Raw genomic sequence first — 21,816 nt, 5'->3', positions numbered from 1 at the left:
GCTGTAAACAACACTAATAATACTGCACTAGCATTGTCCTGACTACTTTCCAACTTCAGTTAAGCTTGATTGGTTCATTAGATCGTATTGATCTCTCTTATTGGTAGACTGACTCCTGAGTGCCTGGGAGACGATCGTGACTGGTGTGCTGACAGGTCCTTGTGAGCCCCCCCCCCCCCCCCCCCCCCGGGTAATAGCTTCACTTTTTGAACTCTAAACTCTGAATAGATAATCAATGCGGTGTGGCTAAGGTCGAAGAAGCACAGACGGTTTATGGAACGTTCTTACAGTCTGACTGAGAGGATTTCAATAACTGTGGCCATGTGGCTCTAAATGCATTAGTGTTTTTTTTTCCCACTGCAAGCAAGAGATATGAATATGCATATGATATCAATAGGTTTCGTGGATAGGACTGCTGACCAAGCAGAAAAATTATTCATGACGACTATTCATCTTTTGTCCTTCTCAGGTGGTGCTGGTCGGCTCGTCCATTAATGAACGCGATCAGATGCTGTTCATCAGCACAGATGAGGGCTCCTCCTTCCAGCGACAATCCATCGCTTTCCCTCCAGAAACGGTGGTCTTTCATCCCAAAGAGGAAGACAAGCTGCTGGCGTACTGCAAGGACGGCCAGGTACGCATTACTACAGACTTTAGAGCCGATTTGAATTGGATGCCACAGCAGTGTCACTCGTGTAGCAGGAGTGAAGCGCTCCTGGTGCCAGGGCAGCAATGCATTCCATTTCCTATAGCACACATGCCAGCAAAGCTCAGAGGAAACTGGATTAACCACGCAAGAACACAGCTGCAGAGCTGCACTGGAATATACCCCGCAGCCCTAAATTCAGACGCTTACCTCCCATATTCCAAACATGTAGCATTTGACTTAGCCTTCAGCGGGAAACTCTTTGAAGTCTGAACATGCAAACACACTTTAGGAGTGTGTGTCAGTGGCAGCTCAGTGGCTTCGTAGGGATAACTTTGGCCTCACAGCAAGAAGGCGCTGACTTTGATATATAGGTCACACCCTGGAAACTTTCCATGTGGGCTTTGCATGTTCTCTTTGTGCTGGCATGGGTTACTTATCTCAGGGTTCTTAAAATTCCTTCCCCATCAAGAGATGGCCCCAATATCATATCCCCTATGACAGTGTTTCTCAAATGGGGGTACGCAATGGCACTACAGGGGTTAGTTGAGAGATAGAGGAAAATTAACAAATGAAAGCATTAAAAATATGGGGTTTTATAATGTTTATTTTTAGTTAAAAAAATTATAGTCATACTAAATATTACCAGCAACTCCCAAAACGACAACAACAATGCACAAAGTAAGAATAATAAGAACTGAATAATAAAAAGAACAAAACAACAAAATACACTTAATGACACCAAAAAAAAAAATGCACTATGAAGCTAGATATTATATCCTGGGATTATCTCCGCTAGCAGGCTTCACCTGTCAGAGAGAAGCTGGTCCTACGAATCTTGATTACAACTCGCTAAGTGATCAAATCAAACATAATGTAAATCAAGCAGCAGTAATTACCTTTCAAGGCAGAAAGTCACCAATTCCATCTCTACCCCTCCAGACCATACACTGTAAAAATGACGGAGCTCCAGCCCAGGGAAAGGGGCGGGGACTGTGAGCAACACGCCCATCAAACACAATCCTGGCTCTGATTGGTTTCTTTCTTGCTCGGTCGTGGTTGCTTCGTGGCAATCTGCAAGGGCTGCAGGAGCAGCAGGGGGGACCAAGAGTCCTGTTTTTTCACACAAACTACTAGTTTCATGTAAAGCTGTCCTTACATAGTGACAGCTTTAGCAAAGATGACAAAAGTCACTTTTATAAGAGTTTGCAGACTGCACCTTTAACACCAAAAACAACACTGTTGCTGCAGTAAAAGCAGGAAGGAATGAATGCAAGAGTGTTAATGCTTAAATGAGTGCGATTATATACAGACACTCTGACAGTTTCACTTTCACTTTACCTTGTCTGTGGCTCTGATGCGTTCCTAAAGATCAGCCTACATCATAAGGTGGACATATTTGTATTTTACATTATCTTACAGGACTGAGGCTCTTTGCATCACCACAGAATACGTTACATCGATGTAAGAATTCATTAATTATGTATCGGTCTGAAAGCGCCTGATGGCACGCTGGCTTTATAAGCTGACTAATGAAGGTCAGTTCATCAGATGAAATTCTATATGCTTGCTATAGGATGTCATCGGTCAACTGAAAGGATAAATATTTTCTCTCTCCTGTCAGCGTCAGATCAGAGCCACACTGGGATCTGTGTTCACAATGATCCTCCTTTTATTGGCCAGGTCGTTTTCCAAGAGATCTGATTGGTCAGGAGGCGGGGCTTTCAATGCTCGCTCAGGTCTTATCCAGGACAAAACCTGGTCCCGACCAGTTTAGGTGTTCAGCCCTAAGTCACCATGGAGCTTCGTAGGACAGCACACGCCGATCAAATCCCGTAAGTTAGCGCAATAAGAGGAAATCTTTGCGGACCAAGAGGGAGGAATCACTCTGTGAACACGTCGTCGTGGGTAGATCTGATGTGATTTTTTTCTGATGCAACTGAACTACATTAGTCAGCTATAAAACCTGCGCGCGTCGGATGCTTTCAGACTAGGGATGTAACGATTCACTCAACTCCCGATACGATTTCAATCACGATACTGGGTTCACGATACGATTCTCTCACGATTTATTTTACAAAATGGGACTGTAGACAAGAATTTTTTTTTGGGAAAAAAACTAGAAAATACTGTACTATTTTCCTTTTATATTTCATTGTCAAAAGAATCCCTTGATAACTATTCAAAAACAATGCAATTTAACTAAAAATAAATCTTTGAATGAAATAAATAAAGGAATAATAGAATGAAAATGAAGCCTATTAATTAAATTCTGGTTCTATAATAAAACATGCAAAACTGCATAATAGTTCTTTTCTTTTAAAAGTGCACTGAAAATGTATTTTGTGCCTAACAATTGGACTTAAACAAAAAAAAAAACCGTGATTACACTGATTTACGTCATATTTGTTTGGACCAGCAGAGGGCGCTGGTAACACAGTGGTCGGATTGGCATGCAGAAATTCTTGCAGTGAAGAAGAGAAGCTATGCTAGCAGACAGAGCTAATAGAAAAACGTGACTTTACAGATATTCAAGTAATTACAGATATTCTTTCGGTGCTAAAGGGGTAATGAATCATTTATTAACATATTTAAGAGTCGAAGGCGGCCAGAAAGAAGTATTAGCAGACTCTCCGCCCGCCGCCTACACTTGTGGTTAAAAAAAGTACGGCGATTCAATTTTCAGAAAATCGATATCAACCGTGATACCTATGAATCGATTTTTAACTGCCTTATACGATTAATCGTTACATCCTATTTCAGACCGATTAATTAATTAATTAATTAATGTATTCTGTGGTGACGCAGAGAAGCCTCAGTCCTGTAAGATAATACAAAATACAAATACTGTCCACCTTATTATATAGGCTGCGCTGTAAGAACATAGCATCCGAGCCACAGACAAAGGTAAAAGTGTTTGTTATTCTCTGTTTAGAATCTCACTATTTTAAGCATTAACACTCCAGCATTCAAGCTTGAATTCAAAAGATATGGTGTGATGTAAATGTTGCAAAAATACCACTAAACTCATGAGAGCACGAGAACACTGCACTCAGTGAGAAACCTTCGGCAAGAGCCAATCTCCTCTTTGCCCAGATATCGACAGTTATCTGAATCAACTGATCCTGATCATGCACAATGGTCATTCACACTTTGCAAGAGGTTTCCAAATGTGTCCAAATGTATGGGCATTAAATGCACAATTCTGATCCGATCCAGCTGAAACTGGGTGGGGTAACCCGAGGAACCGACACGGCATAACTGAGTCAAATTTTCAACAAAATTGGTCAATTAACTTACCGAGATCTGAATTTTATTTTTATGAGAGAAGGGGTTTTATGATGAACTACATTAATCCAGAATCAATTATTGATCCAGATCCCCTTCAAAATGTAATGGAATCTTCTAATGGCATTGGTTTAAAAGGTTGTCAAATCCATTTAGTTATTTGATGTAGTTCTGAAAATATGACCTCTTTGGCACAGGTAAAAAAAACAAGCTTAATTTTAACTTCATTGAGATTTTACAGAATTGTTTGCTACAAGGATTAAATCTGATCTGTGGAGTATCTGGACCTCAGTTCCTTCATCCAATTTTCATGCAATTCTAAAGCATTGTCACTTTCTAACAAGGGCAACAATGTTTTCATTTCATTATTTTTGTCACAGTGTTCTGAATAATCACGTCACAGTGCCGTTGGTGACTCCACGTGCGTATTACGTAGAATAAAGCCTCATTAAGAGTTCCCATGAAAAGAACTACTGGTGAGCTGTGCACAATTTCTTTTATTTAGTTCTTTGACTGGTCAGTCAGTGCTTGGACTTCCATCCAGCCCAGAAGTTACAGTTCCGGTAATTACTTCCAGAGTTTTAGGATGTCAGTCAAACTTGAGCCTTTGTAATGGGTTTTGCACTGAGTCACAATCTAATGTCTGCCAAAAAAAAAAAAAAAGGCAAACGATTATGCAGTTGATAGAAGACTCCATTTAAGAAGAGCTGCACGAGAAAGCCAGTGTGGGTCAAACTTCTCATCTTCTCTGCAACATTAATTTAGTCAGTTGACATTAATACATAATGTATTATTGTTTAACATAGTGTAGCCCCACAGTGCTGCACCTGCTAATTGAAGAAGCCCCTGCCAAGGCTTTCCTATTCACAGGTTTTTTGATACTTCACCACACACCAAACTATCAAGGTGCCCTAGCTAATTCACGCCTTAAACCAGGTGTTTCTTGATTTGATTATGATTAAAGTGAAATCTAAGGCACAATCATGAAACAGTTTTGCCTAAAACAATCGAGATTGGCAGAGATATATAGCACTTTCCCACCAAAATGTGTGATTTGTGTAAGGCAGAGATAGTTCAGGGGCCAAATATGGACAAGTTTGAACTCAAGTGGGCTGCAAGATTTTAGGTGGGTAAAAAGAAAAATGTTAACATAATAATAATACATTTATTTTTAGTGCACTTTACATTTGATACCAAATCTCAAAGTGCGACAAGATTAAAAAATACAACACAACATGTATGAAAAGACAGGACGAAACAAGCATTTAACCTGCGAAAATAATCTTGTGTAAAAAGATGAGTTTTTAAGTCTTTTCTTAAAAGCGTTCACCGTTTGGCGGGGCCCAGAGGCGGTCTGGGAGGGTGTTCCACAGGCTATTGCACATCAATTGCGCAATAATTTTCAATATCAGTCCCTGTTGGATTTTTATTTCAAAATGATTTGATTTTGGTATCCAATTTTTGTGTTATTTAGAGGAAATTGCGCGTGCAAGATTGGTGGGGAAAATGCAGTGTTGTTTCCACAATTCGCAATTAAAAATGACTGCATTCGTGTGATATAAACAAAGGAAAACTGCAAGCCCCTAAAAATATTGTAGAGTTTTAGTAACTTGGTGAATTTCAGATATCAACAACTGAATTATTTGGTCATTTACACAATAATTCATTTTTAACTGTATCCTGCGGGCTGAATTGGATGCTCTAAAGGACCGGATTTGGCCCCCAGGCCTTGACTTTGACATGTGTGATATAAAGCTCTCTAGATTTAGCTTAAAACGGTACTGTAAAGTGCTAAATTATTGTATTACTTCATTGCAGGGAAGTAAAAATAGCTGAAAGCATGAATGTAGTATTTAGGGAAATTAAGCAACTTTAAAAATAAATAAAAAATAAGGTGTTTGACAATCACATTCCGAACGTTTTCCTTTTTTCCAAAGCTTAAGAACTTTGAGTGAAATTCTTTATTTCGCCTCCAAGGTTCGTTTAAGCATAGAAGAAAGTTGGATTCAATACTACTATTCAATACATACCTACACATAGACACTTATCATATTGCACTCCTATTGGGAGTTATTATCACACGCTGACTATACCTTAAACAATTACTGAATGGTGTTTTTTTCGAACTTGAACCATTTGTTACCTTGATTAAATTTGACAGATTCTCTCAAAAGGTTTAGAACCACTGCTGTAAAGGAACCACCACCACATAATGATATTTGGAACCTTACATGTTTTACCATTTGTGTTTATTCCTAATTAGTGCTGTTTCTCCTGTTTTTTTTTTTTTTTTTTCTTTGTGCAGTTGTTTCGCGTCGACAGATCTGGGCTTCAAGTGGACACTGCTTCAGGAGAGAGTGACAAAGGACAAAGTCTTCTGGTCAGTTAAACTTTCTCCGATGCTGTCGCACATCAAATGACTTGCACTCCCCACATGGAACACACAAGCAGACGATGATATGAGTTAAAAACGGGTCATTTTTACGGCCTAGAATTAGCACAAAGCATTAAAGGTGAAGAATGTAAAATGATGTAAAAGTACATGTAGACCTGTTTTACTCCAAAGCAGTAAAAAACGAAGAATACGAGACTAATAACACTAATCAACTTACATTTTTTTGACTGACAAGCTGATTCAAGTGTATTATTATTATTATATTATTATTATTATTATTATTATTATTATTATTATTATTGATATCAGTTATTGGTCTGATATCACAAAAAAAGAGTATTGGATACGTCTAAAAAGTTCATGTTGATTTCATTGGATTTATTGGGGGTTATTTTTCATGGTCTTCCTAATTACTTTATTATGCATTTTTTTCTCTATTGTTGAATATTCTTATGTTTAGGACAAAATGTAACCCATTGGTTTAATAATAAATGGCCATATTTTTTTTGTCATATTTTTTTTTCTTTTGGCAATAGTTTCCAAATAGAGAAGATATGTGACACTGAATAAACTTCTGACACATTACTCATTGTATGTAAAATTATAGCAGAAGAAAAAGGGATGACGGTCTGCTGGTTTTGCCAGTTTTGTCAAGTGAAATCCAACTATTTTTTTTTATCACCAATTCAAAGCATTAAAGCGAGCAACAATATTTTAAAATAGTATATTAGCTATAAAATCTGCAAAAATGTATCAGTCTTTCATCAAAGATAATGACTTATCCAATTTCATGGGTGTTTGAAGCATTATAAAAACATTTAGATTTACTTTTTTTTTATTCAAACCCCAAACCACAGCGTGAAACAAACTATCAATTACACAATATTGCTGAAACATTACAACCTACAGCTGTATCGTGTGCTATTAAATCAATTTAATGCGCTACGATTTTACTGAAAATAGTGATTTCTATCGATGACGTGGTCGTAGTGAAGCAGAGCCTTTTTCACAGACGAGTTGTTTGATGGTTCCGGTGCTCCTAGAGCAGCGATGGCACGTACAGCAGAGAGATGTTTAACACTTTCAAACACGTCATACAGATTTAACAGTTACTGTATATTTTCAGGTCCTTCACCTTATACTTGTTATATTGCTATTTTAATTTCTAATTTCCCAGAAACGCTCTGTCTCAACAAAAACAGCTTCAGGTTTCGCAAACACTTACTTGAGGTTTTATACATAAGGCTGACATTATGTTGTCATTATCTGTCATTAGCTAATAAATAGCTAAGTAGTAAAGACATATTTTTAGCAGCTTGTGAACATCAAAACTAGCAAGCACCTTCTAACAAGTCGCTAACTATCATTTAGCATCCTTTAAAGAGCAACTAGCTAACATGTAGCAAACTATCATAGCAATGCTTTAGCATCCTGTAAAGAGCAAATAGCTAACATGTAGCTACTGTAACTAGCATAGCCATGCTTTAGCATCCTGTAAGTAGCAACTAGCTAACATGTAGCTAACTATCATAGCCACGCTTTAGCATCATGTAAAGAGCAACTAGCTAACATGTAACTAACTGTCATAGCCACACTTTAGCATCCTTTAAAGAGCAACTAGCTAACATGTAGCAAACTATCATAGCCACGCTTTAGCTTCCTGTAAAGAGCAACTAGCTAATATGTAGCTAACTATCATAGCCACACTTTAGCATCCTATAAAGAGCAACTAGCTAACATGTAGCTAACTATCATAGCCACGTTTTAGCGTCCTGTAAAGAGCAACTCGCTAACATGTAGCTAACTATCATAGCCATGCTTTAGCGTCTTGTAAAGAGCAACTAGCTAACATGTAGCTAACTATCATAGCCATGCTTAAACATCCTGTAAAGAGCAACTAGCTAACATGTAGCTAACTATCATAGCCATGCTTTAGCATCCTGTAAAGGACAACTAACTAACATGTAGCTAACTATCATAGCCATGCTTAAACATCCTGTAAAGAGCAACTAGCTAACATGTAGCTAACTATCATAAGCATGCTTTAGCATCCTGTAAAGAGCAACTAACTAACATGTAGCTAACTATCATAGCCACGCTTTAGCGTCTTGTAAAGAGCAACTAGCGGACATGTAGCTAACTATCACAACCACGCTTTACCATCCTGTAAAGAGCAATTAGCTAACATGTAGCTAACTATCATAGCCATGCTTTAGCATCCTGTAAAGGGCAACTAACTAACATGTAGCTAACTATCATAGCCATGCTTAAACATCCTGTAAAGAGCAACTAGCTAACAAGTAGCTAACTATCATAGTCACGCTTTAGCATCCTGTAAAGAGCAACTAGCTAACATGTAGCTAACTATCATAGTCACATTTTATTATCCTGTACAGAGCAACTAGCTAACATGTAGCTAACTAACATATTCACACTTTATTATCCTGTACAGAGCAACTAGCTAACATGTAGCTAACTATCATAGTCACACTTTATTATCCTGTACAGAGCAACTAGCTAACATGTAGCTAACTAACATAGTCACACTTTATTATCCTGTACAGAGCAACTAGCTAACATGTAGCTAACATGTAGCTAACATTTTCACGGACCGAATACTTTCAGATCCTTTCAACGCTGGTATACATGACATATTTCAAGGACAGATTGTTAATATGCATAATAAAGGTGATTGACTTGTTTTTTAAAAAGAGAGAAAATAAATTTTAAACCTTATGAACAAAAACCACTTATTTATCTACTATATTGTATTTTGCCGTTACAATTTAGTTTTAAAAAAATATCAAGTGAATTGAGTGTAACGAGGTTTGCCCAAGTAGCCACACTTTTAGCAGTTCCCGTTTTGCAAGGCTTATTTGATAACTCATCTTTGAAATAAAAAAAACTGGTACGTAAAAAACAAACTCAATTTTTTATTTTTTTTTTCAGAAAAATGTGCTTTATTTTAGTTTTGCTGTTAATTGTCATGTTTTATGAAACTATTTTACTTACCTTTGTCTGTTAAAGCATTGTTAGACTTGAAAGAAGACTACAGAAAGCAATGTCTAAAATATAAACTGCATATTATTGGTTCATAGTTATTAAGTTGATAATAATAGACTCGCGGTATTGGCTAATCTGTTAATAGATATTTAGAAAAAAAAATAATGAGTCATTTATTTAAACTATGCTGGTTTATTAAGTATAATTTCAGTATTTTATTTTAGAAATAATTGGAGTCTCCTAGTTGTCCGTAGGAGTGAATGTGAGTGTTTCCCTCTGTGTGTTGCCATGCAATGGACTGGCACTCTGTATAGGGTGGACCCCCGCCTAACTCCGGAGATAGGCACCGGCAGTCCCCCGCAACCCTGAAAAAGCAGCTCAGAAAATGGATGGATTTTAGAAATGCCTGCAGGGTGTCAGACCTGCACAAATGTGAAGGCTTCGACCTCACCTCGTAAAGACGAGTAACTCTACATGTGAGTCAGAGCGGATAGAACTGTTGCTCTCTGTTCTCTGACCTATACCTTATCTCTGCCCTTGCACTCATTAAAGCAGCAAAACAGCAGAAAAATGGCAGCCATTACACACAAACCACATACACACGGTTTACATGAATGTGTTCGGTTGAGGCCAAACAATTTATAGCTAATGGTCTCTTCCAATTGTCGATCTGCATGAAAAGCATCATTAACTTTTGTGGTTAAGAAAAAAACGAAGTTTGCATCGCTCAAATCGACAACGAAAACAAACAATGAATATAAAAAAGCCACGCAAGATTTGGTGATAAAATTCAAATACTGAAAATAATGTAAGTGAAAGGAGAGTTGGGATGAATGGGAGTCCCAGTTCTAAATCTCAACATCAGTGTCAGTCATTCTGTTTATTTTTTTTTACTTTTCTCGCTTTGGGCATCTCCTTATACCAAACAAGGGACTTATGAGAAACTTGTAATTTACAGTACTTATGTGTTTATATGTTGACCTTTAGATGAAGCTCTATTTCAGAGTGAAGAATTCCATAATTGAATAATAAAATTGGAGCAGTTCCATAACAAGTTCTGATGAACTACGGCTGGGGCGGCGGAACATCTCTGCGTCGAATAGCACGTACCACATTCCCGAGAATTCATTCGAATGACTCGGTTCCACAGAGTAAAACAAATCAAATTGTGCAGCGTAAAATCTTAATCTGCGTTGAACTGCCTTTGAAACAATGCATCACACGATAAATTTAGAAATTACCGGAAAAAGGGGTGGGACCCCGGGCCCCTCCTCAAAATATGTGAGGCATAATCGTAATCTACATTGAATTACCTTTGAAACAATATATCACACGACTATGTTCCCATTAATTTGAAAATTACCGGAAATGGGGGGTAGGCCCCCGTGCCCCATTTTAAAAAAAAAAAAATAAATAAAAATAAAATAAAAAAAAAACAGCCCCCGATCTGACAAGAACAAACGGAGGAGTAGTCATTTGAAAAAAATGACTCGTACGGTATAATAGGCCCCATTTATATATTGGTATGTGCCAATTATTCGGTACCACCAACCGTCGTAATATTTGACTCGCAAATAAATGAGAAATCGATTTTCTTTTTTTTTTTGGTTTCTTTTGGCCCCCAAATGTGGTGTTTTGAGTGCGGTGGATCGGCCTAAAAATAAAACATACGAATAAATCCTGATTTCCTAAAGACTGTTTGTGAGAGCTGGTGAAAATCTTTCAACATGTTTGTATGTCTTGATCAAAATGTTCATTATTCGTAAAAAGTCACCATGTTTTATAATTCCCCATAGTCTGAAACTCAGAGCAGCTCCTCGTGGATGCATTACTTCAAGTCAATTCAAATGTAAAGGTCCTATAGACTGATATTGGCAGTGATTGAAGTAAATACCGATATAAATAAGTTGTAAGTTATAGTCAGAAAACACACGATGGTTCAAGATTATTATCTTATTTTAATTCCGTCATACGTCCAAAAATCTAAAAATGTCATTTTACTTTCAGCAAATAATCTTCTAAATTGGTTTTATCTCTTAAAAGATGCGATTGCATCATTTTTACAAAGGAGAAAATTGACTTTAATGCTCTGACGCGTTCACATCACAGCTGCCAGAACCTTCAGAAATATCATGAGGCAGTTACAGTTAAATACTCATTTGACGGTCTTTTCTAAACTTGTCTTTGAAAACACGTCTAGCACACCTAATTATTTTTTCTCTGTTAAAAGTAAACAGCGTCCACTGTGACAGTTTTAAGTTGTTTTCAACACTAAAAACGACAACTCGCGCTTCATCTGTGAAACAGTTTTGTCCACATTCTCGACAGAAACAAACTGCAGACATCGAGACGTGAGTTTTCTCTGCCAGGTGTTGGTTGTGGAAAAGAGGTTATTTGATTTCTGAAGGTGTAGCTGTTGTGTTTGCAAACAAGAGGAGCTGGACAACTGGATTCAAACTAAAGGACCATAGATGGATGGGTAGAAGAATAGACCATTTTTGGGGTTGTTTATTGTTAAAGCAATTGACAGACATGTTCTTGGCTTCTTCTTTCACAACAGGAACCATGGTTTGGTTCCAATGGAACCTTCTTGTTTCATGTTCGTCCACATGGCATTCCCAAAGCTTCGATGTTAGTCTTTTCTTGTTTTGCGCTATGGGCGGTTCTCCTGGCCAGTGATTCTCAACTGGTGGGTCGGGACCCAAAAGTGGGTCGTGAACCTGTATTGAGTGGGTCGCGAACAGCTGATCAAAAATAATAGTCTCTCATGTTGGACGTGTCTTTTATTTTGAAAGAAACTCTTCTTTTGACAGACATGGCGTGAAGTGCATGTTGCAAAAAATATAAAGATTTATGTTTAAAAAAAAAAAAAAAAAGAGAATGTGTGTTTTCAACAGCTAGTTTTGAAAAATGTGGGTCGCGATTTAATGGCCGTGGAAAAATGTGGGTCCCAGGGTGAGACCAGTTGAGAACCCCTGCTCTAGGCCACATTTGGTTCCAAGCTCAAAGCGTTTGTACCTAGCCCACAAATAAATCACTTTTGAGTAGGGATGTAACGATTCACTCTACTCCCGATACGATTCGATTCACGATACTGGATTCACGATACGATTCTCTGACGATTTATTTTACAGAATGGGACTGTAGACAGATAATGATTGAAAAATATTTCTTTATTTTTTTGGGGGAAAAAAAACTAGAAAATACTGTATTATTTTATTTTTATTGTCAAAAGAATCCCTTGATAAACTATTCAGAACAATGCAATTTAACTAAAAATAATACTTGAATTAAATAAATAAAGGAATAATACAAATGAAGAAGAAGCCTATTAATTTAAATTATGGTTCTATAGTAAACAATGCAAAACTGCATAATAGTTCTTTTTCTTTTTAAAAGTGCAACTGAAAATGTATTTTGTGCCTTAACAATTGAACTTTAAAAAAAAAAACCAGTGTGCACTGTATTTACGTCAGATATTTGTTTGGACCAGCAGAGGGCGCTGGTAACCCAGTGGTCGGTTGGCATGCAGGTAATCTGTGCAGTGAAGAAGAGATGCTATGCTAGCAGACAGAGCTAATAGAAAAACGTGACTTTTACAGATATTCACGTAATATTACTGATATTCTCTCGGTGCTAAAGGGGTAAGGAATCATTTATGAACATGTTTAAGAGAAGAAGGCGGCCAGAAAGAAAGTAGTAGCAGATTCCGCCCGCCACCTACACTTCTGGATAGCGCCCTCCGCTGTTTAAAAAAAAGCACTGCAATTCAATTTTCAGAAAATTGATATCAACCGTGATACCTATGAATCGATTTTTAACTGCCTTATGATTAATCGTTACATCCCTACTTTAGAGTTTGTTTTATTACCATGCCGGAAAGTCTGGTGGAGTTAGCATTCAGAACCAGAGTTCGCTTTTCTTGAATCTGCTGGACACAATATTTTATAACAAATAAAGACATAGTTCAGGCTTCATAGATCAATAAATCAAAGATCATTTGTGCAAAAAAAAGGTAAAAGTTTAAAATTGCATCAACAGTTTGAAGAAAACTTTTCACAGAGTTTTGGGGAAAACATGAATTTCTCCACTGTGGGATAAAATAAAGGATAATCTTATCTAATAATCTAATCTAAATAACGATAAAAATGTGCATCCGTCTATGTGACTCCATATCCCACAAAGCAAAGTGCGAAACTTTTTACAGTATATTTTAAAACAAACTTTCCAGCGGTAATTCACACCCTTTTAAGATTAAAAGGGCATCGATCTATTGATCTATGAGGACTACACTATAAAAAATGATTGTATTCAGCAGTTTTATACAGCACCATAGTCCGGTTGCATTGAGGTAAATGACATTAGAAAAGGTGAACGTTAAAAAAAAGTAAAACCATAGAGCTGGGGTCCTTAACATGGTGCCCGCGGACACCAGATACCCCACATAGACCATGTGAGGTGCCCTCAGGACTGTTCTGGAACTCTTGTCACCAATGAGTTCCATCTAAAATGTGATTTACTTGCAAGGCTTCAAACCCACACAGATCAATGCAATGATGTACTGTAGTCAGTGAGTTAGTAGAGTTTCATACTGCTGCACTTTATAAGTTATACATTTATTTTCATTGGAACATTGTGACAAATATATGTTTTTTGAAAACGAGCAGAAAAAAAACTATTCACTAGCTTTGAAGTAGCTCACAGTTTCAGAAAGGTTGGTGACCCTTGCCGTAGAGTAACAACATAAAGTAAACGAAAAACTTGTTAATGGATATGTGTTTTTGACCTTTTCACGTTGTCAGTAAATTAGCACCAGTAGTTGTAATTTTGGGGCCAAAATGTGTCGAACTAGATTTACATTTCTGGAGGTCCGTGCTATAAAATGCTTATTCAAAAGAGATTGATATTTTTTATTGTGTTAGCTATGCGTTCAACGTGTTATAATCTTGCCCTTTAACCGATTACTACAATAACCACTAACCATTCAGTGTTTAATCTGTCATTTGTGAGCTCTTCATCTGTCATATACCCATTCCTTTTCTGACCCCCACAGTCCCTCTAAAGTGCTGCTAATTGCTCATAAAGTCTCTTTATAGGGAAAGTAACAAGGTTTTAAATCTGAGCTCTATCTGGATGGGCTTGGTTTACTGCTCACTGAAGGGCACACAGAGTGAAAGCACTGTAGTGTATATATCAGCGAGTTTCTAAAAAAGGAATGAAGGTATAAAATTGAAGTCTTCAAAGTGCGTTCTGCAAGGCTGAGTTCATAAGTGCACCTCGCAGCAGTGGAACTAAATGTCTCCAACAAACTGATGTGCTGTGATCTACACTGTTTCAAACAGACCAGTCATTAAATAGTAGCATGAAGAACAGGTCAAATCTGTGCAAAATGCTCCGACATTGGTTTCTAAAACCCTTGTACAATTAAAAAGTCACTAACCCATTACATTCAAGATGAACTGGAAAGGAGCTCATGGGCTAGGCTTTCTTGTCCAACATCAGCCCTTGACCCTATACATTTCCTACAAAAAGAATGAGCACAAATTCCTACAGAAACACTCCAACATCACATAGAAAGCCTTACAAAACCAGCCGTTGAAGCTGCAATAGGACAAACTCCAGATCAAAGTATTTGGACTTGAAAGGGTTTAAACCGTTTATTTGATGGTGCAACTGCCATTCGTCCAAATGCTTTTCATCATGTAGTCTACATCAATCAGTCATTTCCATACAATAGAGCAGAAGTGTCAAACTCATTTTAGTTCAGGAGCCAGTAAGACATTTCAACAATAGTCTGCCTTAGTTTTCAATTCAATTGAACTTTATTTATATAGCGCAAATTACAACAAAGTCATCTCAAAGCTCTTAACAAAATATAGAGTCCATAGTAGGAAAAAAAGAACCCAATAAGATCCACATGAACAAGCATTTAGCGACAATGGGAAAAATTGTCTCCAGCAGAGTTTAGGGTTAGTGAACAGAAGGGCGAATAGAATAGATGGATAGTCCACCCAGACAAGTTGAGCCCCGAACCATTGATCAGTCCATCCGAGGGTTACAGACTGGTTGAGCCGCGAGCCATCGATCAGGAACTACCAGCTCCAGCATCAAGACACCTGAAACTGAAAAGAGAGCGGAGGGTGAGGAGAAGGCACAGACTGCAGGAAAAATATGGTACACTCATTCCGATGCTCGGAAATGCTACCACTGCAGACAAGGTTTCGTCTTGTACTGATCGCACGTAATGATTTATGGGGTGGACGTCAGTGCAAATGGTGTGAAGCAGGGTGAGCAGTATGATGGGTTATGCATCATACTGCATAACAGTTTTCTGTTCCATATATGAATGATATGTAAATGCACTGAATATGTCCAATTTTTATTTAATTTAGGACAATTTCGTGGAATAATACGAATTCTTTAAACAATTTCAGATAAAAAATCTTGTGATGTAAGCCCTTTGCTATATTGTTTCAGTTTTGTTGGATTTGCATATATTGGAGGATCGGAGACATCTACAACTGAATTATTTGTGAAAATTTTGATTTTGAGAGCCCTCATTTATTTGGCAACACCCGTCCATGCTTGGAGAAGATAGAGGTAATGGCAGGTTAAAGGGGTTAATCATTTTTCTTGCTCACTGATGACTGGACTTAACCAAACTGCATGTTTCATTTTAAAATAGTATCCAACTTTACAGTCAGAGTAAAAGTGAACACTTGTATATCTGTGATTTCCTGTCCAGAGTGAACTCAGACATACTTTTACACTCGGAGTCCACTGGGATCGGCTCACACAGACCATGTCCATAATGGGATTGAAGTTAAATGACTGGTTCATAGAAAAATTTTAAACAAACATTTTGTTTTACTTACATATAGGATTATAACAAAAATATATTTTACCATTGGGGAACTCCAGTGTCGACCGTAGTTCCACTGGGTATTGTATGTTGAAGCAGTAGTAACTTCCAAATGTCATATGTGAAGGAAGTGTTGTAGTTATTGACAATCTCTGGGTCTATGCTCAACATAAACGTTTCAGCAGCAAAGCTAAGAATAAAAAAATTAATGATTTAGGGTGGGATATGTCAAGGAGTCATTTAGCCTGTGTCCGAAATCACATACTGAGACACTATGCACTACAAACACAATGAGTAGGTTTGTTGGCGTAACCTACCACAGACAATAATGTGTGCTGTTATGGTGACGATAGAAATGTGACTTTAAAACTGTATATCCAGAAAACGCCTGCTTACAACTCGTCCCAACACATTTGGAAATAAGTCGGGGTTCATTGTCGGAGTGTGACGATATCTCGATATGGCGATATATCGCGATATTTTCCGCACAATCGATTATCGATAGGCTCCTGCTAAGTATCGATTTATTTATTTATTTATTTTTATTTTTATTTTTCAAAACCTTTTCTGCCTTTTTACTAAAATGTGCAGGTACGTCTTCACAGAAATTTTGTCACTGTTTGTTGAAGGAACCAATATATTGTTTACTAGAATATTGCACTATAATGGTGTCACTGGTGAGAAAGACCCTATTTTTTTGTTTACAAAAAGCACTGTTGGAGATACTTATTGGTTTACATTGGTATGTTGACACTTATTTACAGAAATGTTGCACTAAAATAGTGTCACTGTTCATAGGACACTTTTTCAATTTATTGTCTTTCAGAGATATAAAATAAAAATTGTATTTTTTCTTTTTTTTTTCTTGTTGTGCCATAGATTATCATAGATTGATTTCTGACATATATCGATAAACATAGTAGCATCATATCGTGAGATAATCGTTATCGTGAGCTTTGTATAGCGTATCGTATCGTGAGGTACCCAGAGGTTCCCATCTCTAGTTCATTGCGGTGCAATCTACAGTGTAGCGCACATGCTTTTACAGACTGAATGCTTTCTCCACATATGTTACAAGGATACATCTTCGTCAACCTATAACGCGACGTTCCGACACGAGCAACGGGGCTAGCTTCAGCACATACACGGGCCTCGCTTGAGCTCGACGATGGGCGGGTAAACCTACACCACATAAACCGAGAGTAGTGGAACCAAAATGTTTTCCAACAACACAATGTGTCTCCTGAACACATGCCAACATGAATTAATGGCTTTTCCTGGCTGTTATAAACGTTCCATACACGTAAACATACAGCTAAATGAACATTACAAAACGTTTACGGACTGAAGCGTAGCCTCTGTGTTGAGTTACAAGGTAAAGGTCACTTACCAAGATAATGAAGTTTGTGGTTGAAGCGATGTCATAAAATAAAGACGGCTGATGGAGCTTCTCTGGTAACAACCACATGATCAGCACTGTGTCTGTGAGGCCAGACTCACTCTCTGTAATAATCAGCGTGTCTGTGGTAGGCTGTGTTGGTTGACGAACTGGAAATGGAAGCAATGCACTGATTGGCCAGTGTGGAAGAGTGGAAACCTCTCTTAATTATTATGCTTCTAACATTATTCTTACATTTGAGATGCTTTTTAAAATCATGTTTTAAGACCCTTCTAAAGCATTCAGATGTGTTGAAATTCTTTTAAATCACTAAATTGGATTTAATAATAGATATATATATATACAATATATATACATATTTGTATCCTCTTGTGTCTTGTTGCACTTTCCCCTTGACTTTTAGCTGCATTGTTTTAAAAAATAATATTGGCAAAAATCACAGTACTCAACTGTGATATGTTATACATCATTTTTGTGTTAAAAAACAGTGCTCGAGAGGAGGAATGTAAATTTCAAAGAGATAAAATGTAAAGATTACAGTTTTTTCATGATTAATACATTTTCTATGATTTTAATGTTATATAAACAGTTATTATTATTATTATTATTATTATTATAAAACTGCTATTTTTGTTTACTGATTTTTACTGTCATGGTTTCACAATTTTTTACCAGTAAATTTTACGGACTTTTTTTTACAGTGTACGTCAATCAGACTCTTTGACATGAAAGGAACTTTGCAACATCAGCAGTTCTATTAAATAATTATAGCACATTAAACATATTGACGTTTCTTACCTGGTGAGTTATGAATTAAGAACATAAATAAACTAATATACCTGTCCCTAAAAGACTACTTTCACACTGCAGGACTTAATGCTCAAATCCGAATTTTTTGCCCCAATGCGACCTGTCTGATTTTTTTTTATGGCAGCCTGAACGACCCAAATCTGATTTTTTCAAATACGACCCAGGTCACTTGGATATGTAAGCCCTAAATCCGATACGTATCCGATCTTTTGCCATGCGACTGCAGTGTGAACAGTCAAGGCAGATTTAATGCGCGTTTGATATGTTGCACAAGGACATCCTTATATTTTATACCTGAATTATGTAAATACATCCACTGTCTCTTGCGCACACTGCATACTTGTGTGTTTGACGTGTTTCCCCGTGACATGAACAGTTGTCTGTTCATAAAAGCAATGCTTACCACTAAAACAAACGTTGTTTTGTCATTTGTATTTGGAAAAAATTAGGTTTTAACTGTCACTATTCAAAGACGTGTTGGAAGTCATCATCATCACCAAATATTTAGGCAAATATATTCACTGATATACCGGTACGCGATGAAACGCACGCTTGAAATGAGTTCATTCCTTAGTTTTGCTCGTAAAAACTAGCTGTATTGACCTAAATATGATTAATATTTGGCTGTAAAATGTCAGGAAATGCTCCAAATCTGTCCAGCTTTGTTCACCATATTTTGTCAGCAGTTTCGTCTCAACCAATGAAAGAGTCCCATTTCCACCTCAGCATTCTACAGACCAATGAAAGACCGACATTGTTGATACCGGAAAATAGTTAATGCTTTGTTTTATTTTGTTTTCTAAATTGTCTGCCAGATATTGGCAGTTATCTGGATCACTTTAAAGGTTTAAAAGAAATGTATATCCCCATTAATAACCATAATGTAGGTCCAAATGTATGTTCACCCTCAATTTTATTTCCAAAAATTGCGATGAAATGTGGAATCCGGATCCAATAACGATGAAACTCGTTCTGGTAATTGAGTAACCAATCTGACATACATTCATATTTTCTACCCCCCTCAGTGCCAGCCGTTTTTGAGCATTTTGACTGATTTTAAAGACCCACAGAATATTTTCTATTATAACTATCTGAAATCTGACACCAGATTCTGAAAGATTGAAGCCTCTGCTTTCATAAAAAAAGAATTTGTTTCTGGCTCGTTTCATTCTTTTGTAATCAGCCGTTGAATAGAGCAAGTTTTACACAAATCTTCAGTTTCAGAGCAAAAAGCTGAGAAAACAGCCTTTTTCTAAAAAAAAAAACCCTGTCAGTGACTTTAAAGCTATTTTTTGTTTTTTTTTTGCTTTAGTGACAAGTCTAGCATCCGAACATTGTTTCCTTTTATATATATATATATAAAAAAACAAAAAAACAGAGACTGGGCTTTTGATGGCAAAATTTGTATTATTTTGCTATCTAGGTCAGAGTTGAATGGGTTTCTTACTGTGTTTTGGCGTTCCTCCAAGTTTCTCTCCCATCAGTCTGCACACACGCAAATTCCTCTTTATCTCATCATCGCCCCACTATCCATGAGTTCCACACATGTGCTGGTCGAGTGTGCGCTGCTGGGAACGTCAACTCCCGTACGTAGCGCCATTTTCTGTCTCGTAAACGCCTTTACTCCTCTCCCTCTAGGCTCTGCCTAGCATTGATGATCTCTCATCCAAAGGCGCTGCTACCTCCTACATGTCACCTATTATTTTGCTATCTGGCTCACAGGCTGGGTGTATTTTGTACCCCCTCCCCCTCCTCCTCCCGACACGCAGCGATAACCCGTTTGGCTCGGTTAGTTGAAGTTGATGGTTTTATCTCACCATCGCAACATTATCAGTAATCTACTCATGTCCATACATGTTCTGTGTTAGTATGTGGAGCTGTGAGCTGCTGGATTTTTCACAATATCACTCTGTAGCGCCATAATCTCACTCATTCCAGCTTCTTCCTGCTTTGCTGGGTAGCATCAGTGGCTAATCTCTCATCTAAAGGTGCACTGCTGCCATCTTCAGGGCACAGTTGGTCACTACAACACCCCACAGCTTAGATATTGATGAGGGACCTCCGCCAGGGTGTTTTCGAGTAATCCCCGTGAAAAAACGCAAATGACGAGTTATCTCGTCAATGGCACTGAGCGTTTGGATTTGAAATGATGAGTTATCTCGTCAATGGCACTGAGTGAGTTTATATTTTGTGTTTTTGACCTAATCGGGCTAACAGACAAACACACAAATAAATAAATGCCTGTGAGAATCTTACCTTCTTGGCAGAGGTAACAAAATAAAACACATAAAAAGGGTGGACCATGGTAGTAATTTACCAGTATGCTCGTACTCACTGGAAATGATAAGAATTTATCCTAAATCAGAGTAAACCAACATGTATGATGTATGAGCTTCTGTGTTGTTTTAGCTGCAGAAAATAGTTAAGAGGAGCGTGCCATCATGTAAATGTTACATGTTAATAAAACAAAAGGTCATGTATTGATGAGCGGATACTCACAATTGGAAACGAGGCTTAAGAGATTTATGAGACACAAAAGCTTGGGAATCGCTGTAGTAACAATGAACAATAGAAGGTTTTTTTTCTATTGTTTGTAAATATTTCAATGTTAGATTGGTGAATATCACATCAGTGTGTCATTGTGTGTGACTTATGTAATCTCGAATATTGTCATATTTCTCACTAAAATATCTTTTACTGAATGAAATCCCTTAACGTCATGTTTTTCTGTGATACAGGTCTGTGTCTGGTGTGGATGTGGATCCCGATCTTGTTCACATGGAAATGCAGGATGCCAGTGGAGGTAAAGCAGAATCCATTCCTTAGAATGTCATCACCACAGCACCTGCATGCTAACACTACAGCTGACGTGCATTAGTCATCACGCAATGAGACACTAACTAGGAATATTTATTACGGTCTAAACTGAGCTATCGCTTCCTATCACTGGGTTAAATATACAGTATATCCGACGGTGGCCAAAGCTAATGACATGTCATCCTGCTCAGCAGAAGGCCTGGACACGAGCCACTTGCTGCGATCAGGTGTGTCGGAGCAGGCAAAGATGCAGTAAATGTAAAGCACAGGATGACAACATAAAGTAAACAACAAGCTCTTCATTGGATTTGTGTTTCTGAAATCAAAAAGTAATTAAACTGTAAAGTTTTGGCTGGAATTTCAAATAAATACCTTACTTATGGGCGGGTCTCCTGTTGCAGTTAAGACACGCCCAATCTATACTACAAAATTTTCCAAAAAAAACAATCTATTTCTTTGGTTACTACCTACTCAATCAGACATGGGCATTTGGTGGACTCATTTTGTGCGGCCCCCAAAGTAAACACACAAAATGAATTTTATTAGATTGAACAAAATTACTTCAAATACATACAAAATTACAATAAAACACACAA

The 21,816-nt window shown here is 37.5% G+C and overlaps 1 protein-coding gene across 1 annotated transcript in view; it reads left to right on the top strand.

Moving 5' to 3' along the window:
- Nucleotides 1-21,816, top strand: part of sorcs2 (sortilin-related VPS10 domain containing receptor 2) — a 462,702-nt gene that overhangs the window by 357,351 nt on the left and 83,535 nt on the right. Inside the window, exons 4-6 of the mRNA XM_028475153.1 lie at nucleotides 470-632; nucleotides 6,239-6,314; nucleotides 21,142-21,206. Of these exons, the coding sequence (XP_028330954.1) occupies nucleotides 470-632; nucleotides 6,239-6,314; nucleotides 21,142-21,206 (304 nt within the window). The remainder of the gene's footprint in view (nucleotides 1-469; nucleotides 633-6,238; nucleotides 6,315-21,141; nucleotides 21,207-21,816) is intronic.

The sequence above is a fragment of the Gouania willdenowi genome, chromosome 18 (genome assembly GCF_900634775.1).
Source record: "Gouania willdenowi chromosome 18, fGouWil2.1, whole genome shotgun sequence".
In the NCBI taxonomy this organism is placed as follows: Eukaryota; Metazoa; Chordata; class Actinopteri; order Blenniiformes; family Gobiesocidae; genus Gouania; species Gouania willdenowi.
Note: the sequence above shows the minus strand (reverse complement) of the source record. Positions and strands in the feature narration are given on the sequence as shown.